This window comes from Rhinoderma darwinii, chromosome 5 (assembly GCF_050947455.1).
Source record: "Rhinoderma darwinii isolate aRhiDar2 chromosome 5, aRhiDar2.hap1, whole genome shotgun sequence".
NCBI classification, from domain to species: Eukaryota; Metazoa; Chordata; class Amphibia; order Anura; family Rhinodermatidae; genus Rhinoderma; species Rhinoderma darwinii.
Genome location: NC_134691.1, coordinates 286,173,118 through 286,185,629, shown reverse-complemented (window position 1 = coordinate 286,185,629; position 12,512 = coordinate 286,173,118). Strand labels below are relative to the sequence as shown.

General features: G+C 43.2%; 1 protein-coding gene across 3 annotated transcripts in view; it reads right to left on the bottom strand.

The window, feature by feature from the left end:
* Positions 1-12,512, bottom strand: part of ANKRD28 (ankyrin repeat domain 28) — a 134,358-nt gene that overhangs the window by 79,925 nt on the left and 41,921 nt on the right. Inside the window, exons 1-2 of one of the 3 annotated variants that reach the window (XM_075827238.1) lie at positions 7,067-8,326; positions 3,777-3,860 (exon numbers count right to left, since the gene is read on the bottom strand). In XM_075827238.1, coding sequence (XP_075683353.1) covers positions 3,777-3,860; positions 7,067-7,216 — 234 coding nt within the window. In that variant the 5' untranslated portion in view covers positions 7,217-8,326. Of the gene's footprint in view, positions 1-3,776; positions 3,861-7,066; positions 8,327-12,512 lie in introns of those variants that run through there. The other 2 variants (XM_075827236.1, XM_075827237.1) reach the window with 2 other exon arrangements.

Sequence of the window (12,512 nt, the reverse complement as noted above, 5' to 3'; positions counted from 1 at the left end):
ACCCGCAAAAAATAGGACGATATTTTTTGATTTTACAGACCGTGCTCCCATACTTGATAATGGGAGCACGGCCCGCAAGTGCGGGTGACTGTCCGCGGCGGTCGCTGCCCGTAATTACCGGCCGTGAATACGGACATGGCCGTGTGCAGGGGACCTTATATGGGAGTTATAGAAACTGTTGAGGAGCGCTTGCTTGGATGTTTCTGTAAGTCCCATTGAACAGAACGGAGAGAGGAGTGCGCATGCGTGGCCCCTCTCTCTACTAGCTCCCATTTAGAATCAGTGGCCAATGGCCACTACACCAGGCGAGATGGGAGGGTATCAAAATAGGTGTGAGTCCCAGAGCTGGGACCCGCACCTATAAGACATTTGTGGAATATCTTGCAAATATGCCATATACATGTCTAAAATGGTTCAGTGACAAAACTCTTGGTTACATGGCACGTTGTATCTGTTACATGTATAGTCATTTTCCGGTGTGATGCTTGCTTCGGTTATAAACTCCATACTCCGATTTCCATTTGCCAAATTACATCACTTTCTGTCTCCATGACAATGAAGTTTCATGTCCTAACTTATGTCATGGCGGAAAAAAATAATTAAACAAAAATGCCAATAGGGGCCTGGGAGAGAACAGGGCAGGGAGGCCATAAAGAAAAAAAAAAACTGTTCTGGGAGATGCTCTCAGTCCTAGGTAAAGTTAGGAGGACACATGTCTGAACTAGGATATTTTTACTGTAATATCACAACTATGCAGTTTACCTTTGAACCCTTTCTTATGCAATGCCGTTTCTTCTAGAGTCTATTTTGTAAAGTCTATATGAAATAAATACCAATACCATAATTTTACTGTGCCCACCGCATGCACAGCCAGGACCAGACTCTTTGATAATGACATATAAAGTTGCTGAGAAGTAAAATGTCATAAGGGATTAGCGTCACTAAAGCTTCTTCTCATACCAGCAGCCAATTTAGAGAACGCTTAAGGCATTTATGACACACAGAACAGAATTAAAGTTATTTATCTTAAGAATGGTATGTGTGTTAACATCTGCACGCCGCAATTATACTACTCAGCTGAAATATACCAAATATATACACTATGCCCTGTACGGTAACAGATTCCCATGACAGACATCAGTGCCACACGGAATAACCAGCCTTTTACTGACAGTTGCTCAGACTTGTTTAACTTGATATAAGCTTATATCATTAATCTACATAAAACAACATTGCACATACATTACTTTTCTTCTGAATCTTGAGTTAGGCCCCATGCACACGACCGTAAAAAACCTCTGTTTTTGCGGACCGCAACTGCGGTCCGCAAAAACAGACCCATTCACTTTCATTGAACGCGGACACCTTTCCGTAGCACTACGGAAGGGTGTCCGTGCCGTGGAAATGTTCCGGGAATTATGGAACATGTCCGTTCTTTTGCAGTTTGCGGGCCGTGCTCTCATACTTTGTATGGGAGCACGGCCCGAAAATGCGGCTGGCGTCGGCGGCCGGCCGTGCCCGCAATCGCGGGCCGTGATTGCGGGCACGGTCGTGTGCATGGGGCCTTACACTCTGTGATATGGTCTAGAACAGATTTTCAGTCCCAATTTGGCTCACTTTAGAGCTGAAATCTCCCAGCATTCACTGCTGGGTAAATGTCTGTGCCGCAGCACCTAAGGAGTTTAAAAGAGTGTGGGGGGACGGGACTCCCACAGTCACCATTAGAGCTCCCGTGACATGATCGCAGTGTGCCGATGGGTTGTCATAGCAGCCGGGGGCTAAGTATATGTGCCGGATAGGCCCTGTTAAAATCAGGGTCTCGTAGGGGTCTTTAAGGAATTAACAAGTATTAACATTACTGCAGTTAAAGGGAGTTCCCACGTTTTAAAACGGATGGCATAACTTTACGATATGCCATCAATATGTCATCGGTCGGGATCCTACCACTGGGACCTACACAGATCACAAGAAGGTCACCATCATCCAGGCTCAGCCCCTTCCTTCTTGTTTTGGTCCCCCATATGGTACTATATCCTAGGGATATGGACTTCAATTTTAAAGTTCAAGAAACTGCTGTGGTGATGCGGTTGACTGGAGAAATGTCTTTAAAGCATGGCATTTAGCAGGGTGTTATATTTTGGGGCCATCTCTAATAAGTCTCCTGTATGCAGTCTAGTATTATATCAGCGGGAAGCTATAGGCCAAAAACTACAGAGTACTAAAATTGCTGTACTGTCAGATAACAAACTAATGGAATTTAACTGTATAACCTGGTACTTCGTAATGAACTATAAATCACTGATCTCCCTACCATAGTACATTAGGTTCCCAGCAATATACAATATCACTAATCCCACTATCTGCCCACCACCTACTCTCAAGTCATGCAGAAAATTCATTTTACAAAGGGATTTTTTATTTTTCAGCTAAATTGTTCAGTTCAGAAGATGAATCACATTGCAGGTGACTCCACAATTTGTCATTAGTCTTCCTTCTGAGAACACGTCTTCCATCTGCATTCCCACTTTTCTTCATACCTCACCCAAAAACGTATATACTGTAGACTTCAGAAGGTCAAACAAGGTTAAACCGGTATAAAATTGCCACAATCACCTCCAACCTGAAATTAGTAGATATTTACTGACAAGTAGAGAGATGTATTTGTCAAACAAACCTACAAAACTATACCTAGCTACATACTTTATTGTGGCACTGAAAGAATGCAGTGGGAAGTGAATCCATGCCAACACGAAGCTTACACCCCCAAAGGACATGTATCAGCAGGATGGTGAGCCTACAGAACAGGTGAAACTGGTGACCTTGTACTAGTTATGTTGGGGACCCGTGTGGGAAAAAGCATGCAGTTCCCTCTTACTTGCTTTCTAAGGCTGGGTTCACACAGAGTTTTTTGCAGGCGGAAAATCTGCCTCAAAATGTTCCTCTGCCTGCACGCTGATTTTCACTGCGTTTTTCGCCCGCGGCCATTGAGCGCCACGGGCATAAAACTCAGTGAAATATGCTCTCTCTGCCTCCCATTGATGTCAATGGGTGGTCAGAGGCGTATTCGCCCGAAGACAGGGCGTGTCCCTTCTGTCTCCTGCGAGACGGTTTTACCGCTCGCAGGAAAAAGACGCCTCTGCCTCCCATTGAAATCATTGGGAGGCATTGTCGGACGTTTTTTGATGACTTTTGCGTCGCGGTTTCCGCGTAAAAAAACTCAGTGTGAACATACCCTAAAATAGCAGAAATTCTATGATGGTCACACAAGCCCGCAAGGGAAAAACCTAAATCAAATGTAACAAACCTTAGCATAGGCTCTCAATGTCTCCATTATATTTAAGCTATGGAGGCGATACCATTATGCCCACGAATTACAAACATTTTAATTGATGCCATCATGGACTAAGCATATAGAACTGCGATTTATCTGCCTCAATAGATTTCCAGTTTGGATCCTTGATTTAGGGCATTTTTAGACTTTACATTAGGCCTCCTGTAGACGGGACAGAAATGATGCGGAAATTCCGTAGAGTACTACAGTAGCAGCGAATCTCATTCACAGGCTGCAGAAAAATCTGCAGAAAACACGTGCGGTAATAGAGCGGAGGAGCGGATTTTCAATCTGCAGCATGTCAATTTATACGTAAACTGAATTTCTGCACGGAAACGGCAGCATTTTCGTACCCCGTGCATGAAACCTTATTGTTTGGCACTTTAGTAGAAAAAAAATTCAGGTGTTTAAGGAAAAACTATACAAACAAATGTAGAACACTTACCTGAAAGTTAACATCTTCTTTCTTGAATATCAGTGCCCTAACTTCATCTGGATCACCATTAAAAATTGCTTGAACCAAGGGAGGCTAGAAAAAGATAAAACAAAACAAAAAATAAAAAACTGAATAATAGTACATTGGACAACAAAATAAATCTTCCACGAAATCAGCTCTAAAAAGCATAGGTAATTTTTGGGTTGTTCACAGGGATATTTTACAGAGATAGGACCAGTTTAAAGAGGCTCTGTCACCAGATTTTGCAACCCCTATCTGCTATTGCAGCAGATCGGCGCTGCAATGTAGATAAGAGTAACGTTTTTATTTTTTTAAAACGAGCATTTTTGGCCAAGTTATGACCATTTTTGTATTTATGCAAATAAGGCTTGCAAAAGTCCAAGTGGGCGTGTATTATGTGCGTACATCGGGGCGTTTTTACTACTTTTACTAGCTGGGCGTTCTGACGAGAAGTATCATCCACTTCTCTTCAGAACGCCCAGCTTCTGGCAGTGCAGACACAGCCGTGTTCTCGAGAGATCACGCTGTGTCGTCACTCACAGGTCCTGCATCGTGTCGGACGAGCGAGGACACATCGGCACCAGAGGCTACAGTTGATTCTGCAGCAGCATTGGCGTTTGCAGGTAAGTCGATGTAGCTACTTACCTGCAAACGCTGATGCTGCTGCAGAATCAACTGTAGCCTCTGGTGCCGATGTGGCCGACACGATGCAGGACCTGGGGCAGGAAGTGAGTGACGTCACAGCGTGATCTCTCGAGAACACGCTGTGTGTCTGCACTGCCAGAAGCTGGGCGTTCTGAAGAGAAGTGGATGATACTTCTCGTCAGAACGCCCAGCTAGTAAAAGTAGTAAAAACGCCCCGATGTACGCACATAATACACGGCCACTTGGACTTTTGCAAGCCTCATTTGAATAAATACAAAAATGGTCATAACTAGGCCAAAAATGCTCGTTTTTTTAAAATAAAAACGTTACTGTAATCTACATTGCAGCGCCGATCTGCTGCAGTAGCAGATAGGGGCTGCAAAATCTGGTGACAGAGCCTCTTTAAACAAACTATTGAGGCAAGAAAAACAAACCAAAGTTATTTGTGATGGTAAAGTTCAGAGTGCCTAGTGCAAGGGTAGTGACGTAACATGCCAGAGGTTGTGTGTCTAAAGAGCCCAGTACTATAATAAAACCAGCCCTAATCCTACCTGGCTTTGCACAGACAGTTTTGATGGCTGTCAACGTGGAACATAAAGCTCTACAAACTCAACATCTCCTTTCTCATCAAACTTTGTAACCATAAGCCTATGTGCACACAACCTCTTTTCAGACGTAATGGAGGCGTTTTACGCCTGAAAAGACGGCTCCAATACGTCGGCAAACATCTGCCCATTGCTTGCAATGGGTCTTACGATGTTCTGTGCAGACGAGCTGTCATTTTACGCGTTGCTGTCAAAAGACGGCGCGTAAAATTACGGCCGCGTCAAAGTGCAGGACACTTCTTGGGACGTAATTGGAGCCGTTTTTCATTGACGCCAATGAAAACCAGCTCCAATTACGTCCGTAAAAGACGCTGCGAAAAACGCGTGCACTTGTAAAAACATCTGAAATGCTGGAGCTGTTTTCTCCTGAAAACAGCTCCGTAATTTCAGACGTATTTGGGGTTGTCGTGTGCACATACCCTAAGGCTATGTTCACACAGTGTTTATTGATGAGTTTTTCGACGCGGAAACCGCGCCGCAAGATTCGTCAAAAACGGCCTGAAAATGCCTCCCATTGATTTCAATGGGAGGCGGAGGAGTCTTTTTCCCGCGAGCAGTAAAACAGTCTCGTGGGAGAAAGGAGGGACATGCCTTATCTTCGGGCGTTTACGCCTCTGACCTCCCATTGACATCAATGGGAGGCAGAGAAAGCGTGTTTCGCGGCGGTTTATGCCCGCGGCGCACATTAGAGCGGGCGAAAAACACAGCGAAAATCGGCGTGCAGGGAGAGGAAAATCAGCCTCAAACTTCCAAATGTAATTTTGAGGTAGAAATTCCGCCTGCAAAAAAACTGTGTGAACAGGGCCTTATGCTTCCAACCAAGTAGAAGTTTGAAATCTATGAGAATGTAATGTGCAACACTGTATCTTAGGAAACCAAGTAACATGCAAATATTTACTATATAACTGTCAGTATAGCATGAAAAAGATACACAATGTATAACTATAGTAAACCAAATGTTTAAGCAGCAAGAAAAAAAAGCACTTATTTCGTGGTTTGCCATGAAGCGCAGACGCCTCATGGAAAAATTCTTTCCACCCCAGAACACAGGATTCAACAGAAGAAATTCAGAAGTGTGACAAGGTTTCCATGGCTAGAAACATCAAACAGGCTTCACTCCAATTTTCTTTGTACAAAAGTATGGTAAAAGCCGGAATTAGTGGTAAAGTAAAATAGACCGCAATATAGACGCATGGAAGATACAAGTTAAATATAAAAACTATTTGACTAATATATCCCCAAAAAAAAAATTAATTCCGGTGAATTGAAGAAAAAAAATTATCTGTAGACACTTTTTTATTTGTCCTCTTCAGTCCTTTTATTTTTTTTTTATTTGTTTTCAAAAAAGCAGTGACAACCAACATGCCTACAATTAGGCTATGTTCACACTGAGTTTTTTTACGCGGAAACCACACCAAAAAACGCGTCAAAAACGGCCCGGAAATGCCTCCCATTGATTTCAATGGGAGGCGGAGGCGTTGATTTCCCGCGAGCGGTAAAACCGCCTCACGGGAAAAAGAAGCGACATGCCCTATCTTTGGGCGTTTACGCCTCTGACCTCCCATTGACTTCAATGGGAGGCAGAGAAAGCGTATTTCGCAGCGTTTTATGCCCACGGCGCTCAATGGCCACGGGTGAAAAACGCTGCGATAATCCGCTTGTAGGGAGAGGAAAATCTGCCTCAAACTTCCAAACAGAACTTGAGGCAGAAATTCCACCTGCAAAAAACTGTGTGTGAACATAGCCTTACAGTCTACCCAGGGTTTGCCAGCCAGCTTTTCTAGAGCCCTGAATGGCAAATCGACCTAGTTATGCAGTGGTATAATTTGCAGGGATGTACCACTAGCTAAGACGACGGATTCTGTAGGTGGCAGCTTCTAATAGTGCTCATACAGGACTCACCCAGCTTTCAAGAAAACAAGTACATTCATAGAATTTGCAGAATTATTCAATATTAGGAGGGAATGCTCAACATTTTTTACCGGTTAAGGATTCTGAACTGCAAGTAAATTGTAACACAAGTCTTACCGACACAGCTCCAGGAGGTGGATGACGATAGGGATTTCCATAGATTGGTAACTTGGGGGGAAAATTAGGGGACTCATCCTCCCCCTCCTCCAAGACCACAATACACACGCGGCTCATTCGTTCTTGCTTTGAGCCAAGGCTCTTTATCATGTACTACTGAAACCGTAAAAGAATGGCACAATGCCCACTCATGCCTTCACTCACTCTATTCTACCACTGATCCAAGCCTCAAATCATAATATTAAAAAATAAGAAACCTCTTCAATGTCATTTTGGTTGACATCTAAAAATCAATGCATCAAAGATAGAGAAAAATAAAAACCACTAATAAAAACGGATACAATCCATAGTTTTCATGGCATTATCTTGTATAACACTGCAATGCCAAAAATCCATAAAGAAAAACAAACAAGATTTTTTTCCTTCTTTCTTTGCCCTGTTTATCAGAAATAATAATCTAGGAAAACAATTAATGAGCGGCCATAAAAGTCTTCGTTACTTATTTATAAGGCAGAGGTGGTAAAAACGTCAATGCTCCTTGCAAGGTCAGTTTCTAAAAACGCACTAGTCAGCTGTTTCATGGCTGCAAACAATCGCATCCTACTAAATGAACGCTGTACTTCTCATATTATCCAGAAAGGGTTTTCATTCATTGTGCTGCTTTCATGTGTCCTAATCCGGTAATGAAATCCAACATGAAACCTATAAATCCAGCTGTCCAAAATCAAGAAATACAAAACACGAAACAATGAGACCCAAAAGTGGAATGCCCATTGACTTGTGATGAGTCAGACCACAGGGGAGCTGGGTACTCCTGGAGAGCTGCCGGCTAAATCCCAAAAGTCCTCACATTACAGAAATACAGAGGATATGTTTACTTCATTACGCCTGATACAAAATACAGAAGATATAGATCTTCCTGTCAAAGATTCTGCCGCCTTCTTGGGGAACTTAAATTCAGGAAAGTGATGGCAGCAATTCATTCACAAGGAGTTACCCAAGTAGCACCCAAAGGTAACAGCATCGTTTGTAATCCTCAACCAGAGCGGGCAGCCCTTCGCCCATTGAAATGTAGAAGTCGATGTGCCAGGCTTGACATTCCTGTAAGCATCATACACTATTTAACTGCTTCCTTTCACCATTTCAGAATAACTCCTTTGTTGAAGAGATGCTTCTCAGAGCTGCAGAGCCCCAGGCGGAGACGTCTTGTAGGAGAACACAGAGAATTCTCTCCCCCAGCAGAAGTAGCAGCGTTCCTTCCCATCCACACTGCGGAGCTGCAGAATGAAATGCCTAGTAATGCTCACATGTTACCAGGAGCTCCGGGAGAACCAGTAACTTCCTGTGCTGAGGAGGGGCTTCAGTCCCCATTCTGCACCAGTCAACAACAACATTGGCGGTTTAGTGACTAATCTGCCTTCGGTGGGAGGGGGCACACATTACTACTGAGGTTTCCACAAGGATAAATGGCACATTTGCTCTAACCAGTACCAGCTTCAGCAAGGACTGCCACATATGAACACAGTTACCAGGGCATGCCAGTCACAAAGGAGAAGTCTGACGATCATCTTCTAAACAACCTCAAAAACTCCAAGAAAAGAAAAAGAATTTCAAGCAGGAATTAAATATTTCTGGTATATCAAACCTGGTTCCACAACTTCCCTGGTGGTATTATGACTGGGGAGGGTGAAGGAGACTATTCTAGAGAACACAATCTTAGAAACCGCTGGTAGATGTATTAACAGATGCTGGAGCCGTCAACCAACTTTTCTAGACTCCTGAATGGCAAATCTGCCCAGTTATGGTCACACATTCTATGCTGAAGACATTCTGCAGAATTGCTTTTTAAAGGGGCTGTCCAGCTTTTATTTATACTAAAACAAATTATACAGTTTTCTATTCATCTGCTCACATACCTTTCTCATAACAGTGCAGAAGCATAAATATATATATGGGCTAATGATGCGCGCATTATATTTAACGGATAACACACAGACCCATTCGTTTCTATGGGGCCATGCACACATCTGTTTTTTTTTCTTTGTTTTTTTTGCAAATCCGTATGCCTAAACTGCAAAACTCAGGGCAGGTCCACACACGGAAGCCATACATATGCGGTCTGTTCTTTGTGGATGTATAAAAGGGCAAGGATGTGTGCATGAGCCCTAATGGACTAAACATGGCGTCAGTCATGTGACCCACCACCCACCCCATGTGACCCTTAGCATTCAGTCCACATTGTCCATCTAACGGGTGAATAGTATTTTCTTTAGGACCAGAACTAATAGGCTGTGTTAATACGTCGCAGTCAGTTGGGTTCTTTTTTTTCCTTTGCGATTATCACAAAAATTATGATGTTTTGTCGTGATTTGAAAACGCAAATAGACCGGATGTGTAAACACAGGCATAAATTATTTCTACCAACATATAATCATCATCATCATCATCATCATCATGTCTGTCAGTGTCTGTGTAGGAGCAGATCTTACATTCCGCCACCAGTTGTGTGAGTGTTTTGTTATGTTTTTTTAACGGTTTAATTTTACTTCACATGGTCATTTTATAAATCTATAGACAATTATTGCAGGCACAGTGAAGGAATTGTTTAGCACCTTTAGTCCTATTCACTGTAAGGGCTCATTGACCCGAACATGAATCTGGTTACTTGAATACTAGGGGTCACATGAGGCGTGAGGGGGGGTCACATGACTGACGCCATGTTTAGTCATTCAGGTAGCCCATGGCTGCATTACACTGGACTAATCTGTGGACTATCCCATTCTACTGTGAAGAGAGTCTCCCACTGCACTGATTTCAGAGAAGTATGTGAGAAGAATTTCTATTACATTTATTCTAGAAAACTGTATGATTTCCTGTTCTTTAAATAAATAAATAAATGGACAACCCCTTCAACAGTACAGACATTAGTGAATGTCAATAAAAGTGCTTATTCTGGAACGCCTCATTTACACATGCTCTGAGGATCCTCTCACAGGGGTATTCCCATAATTTACGGTCATGGCAGATCACTAGATAATGCCACAACATTAGAATTGCTGGGATTTTCAAGCTCTGTGACTCTTGCCGATCCAGAGAATGAAGGGACGGAGGTCCCACCTGCATTTCTCCTGGCCACCTGCTGTGCAGAAAAAAAAATACATCTCCATTCAAGACTGTGCTGTATTTCCCTGCACTACGGGTGGCCTGGAGTATTCCTGTGCAGGGAAAAAAAACTAAAAATAAATCAGTGAAGGGCTGGAGGATCAGTGAGGTTACAAACATTAGGTCCCCCATCAATCGGTAAGTGACAGAATCTACTAGAGAGCCATCCCCCTGTATACTACTAATCCATGTAGGTAGGGAAGGAACAGGTGAGAAAGTATGGCAGCAAAATACACAAAACTATGGAGACAGGAGAGGAAGAGACATCAGGGAAGGGTCTAAGTACAGAAACATTGAAGTTTTATTATTTGGGAGGAGTTGCACTTTAAAAGGGGTATTCCAACAGGGTAGATGATATATGTGTGGTCGCTGGGTTTCCGACTGCTGGTACACCCAGCGATTAGAACGGGAGACCCTGAAGTGCTCCATGAGAACGGACTGCTGGTGCGAACGCTCATCCAGCGCTCCATTAATTTCTATGCGACTTCCGGGACCGCTGTCCACGGCAGCTCCATAGAAATCAACGGAGCGCCATGGTCAAGCACGCACATCCACGCTCCATTTTCATGGAGCACTTCGGGGGCCTTTCGGTCCCCCGATCTGCTTATCACTGGGGGTCCTAGCAGTCAGAATAATGGTATACAAAACATTTTTAGTAAAATTAAGTCTAGACTAAAACATTGCCTATTCAGTTTAATACATTGCACTAAAAAGAGATCATTCACATGAGAAAGGTCAACCAGCAGAATGTACAATATATAAACATTTAAAGACTTATTTCACATTAACAGATAATGGCAACAACCTCATGGCATGCACAAAGCAGTAAAATGATCAGGATAAAGTGATATAATCCTACTTGCCAACACTTGCTCGATATGCACGGTCAAGAGCCAACATAACTGCCCTGTTACAAGCTTTTCTAACGCATGCAACCAAAATTAACATTGGGAGATACATTTAAAAGGTGTACACAAGACTATACACACAGAAACACAGGATGTGGGTGAAAGTGAGGGGGAGGGGTAAATCTTAGAAGTCGGTTTCCTAGGCTATGTTCACAGAGTTTTTTGCAGTCGGAATATCTGCCTCAAAATTCCGCTTGGAAGTTTGAGGCAAATTTTCCTCTCCCTGCACGCGGATTTTCGCTGCGTTTTTCGCCCGCGGCCATTGAGAACCGCGGGCATAAAACACCGCAAATTACGCTTTCTCTGCCTCCCATTGAAGTCAATGGGAGGTCAGAGGCGTAAATGCCCGAAGATAGGGCATGTCCCTTCTTTCTCCCGCGAGGCGGGTTTACCGCTCGTGGGAGAAAACCGCCCCCGCCTCCCATTGAAATTAATTGGAGGCATTTTCGGGCCGTTTTTGACTAGTTTTGCGGCGCGGTTTCTGCGTCCAAAAACTCTGTGTGAACATAGCCTTAGGGTATGTGCACACACAAAATCAAAAACGTCTCAAAATACGGAGCTGTTGTCAAGGGAAAACAGCTCATGATTTTCAGACTTTTTTTTTTAATCATACTCGCGTTTTTCGCAGCGTTTTTGGAGCTGTTTTTCTAAAGAGTATGAAAAACGGCTCCAAAAACGTCTCAAGAAGTGACATGCACTTTTTTCACGAGACCGTTTTGAAAAACGCCCGCGTAAAAAAAGCCCCGTCGAAATAGAACCCCATTTTTCCCATGGAAATCAATGGGCAATGTTTGGAGGCGTTCTGCTTCCGATTTTTCTGCCATTTTTCGAGATGTTTATGGCCCAAAAATCGGCTGAAAACACTACGTGTGAACATACCCTTATTGAGCAAAATAGGAAAATAAATAAATAAAAAAAAGGCAAGAAATACTGTCCTAAGGCTGGATTCATACATAGCGTCTTGCTGCATTTTTGTGCGTTTTGTAGTGCAGTTAGATGTTACATTAAAGTCTATAGTAAAATATAAAATGCGCTAAACAACTACGTTTTGGTTTGTGGTGTTTTTGAGGCAATCTTATGGTCAATGGTGTTTTTTCCCCAAACATAGCATGCTTGCTCAAATCTCATCCACATGGCTGGTACTGTAATCCACTGAAGAATTTGCAGTGGAAACTCTCCAACAGATCCACTAAGTGTATGGGTACCCTAAACCTAAGTTCACACACAACAGAATTGCTGCGGATTGTTCGTCCGGATTTGAAAGTCCAGAAATTGACCACAGGCTTTACCGGTCACATGAGGGGAAATGCCGTTACAGGATGCCGACTGCAAAGAGACCAGCCGGTGGTGCAAGGATGCGTCGCTACCAGAGCTCT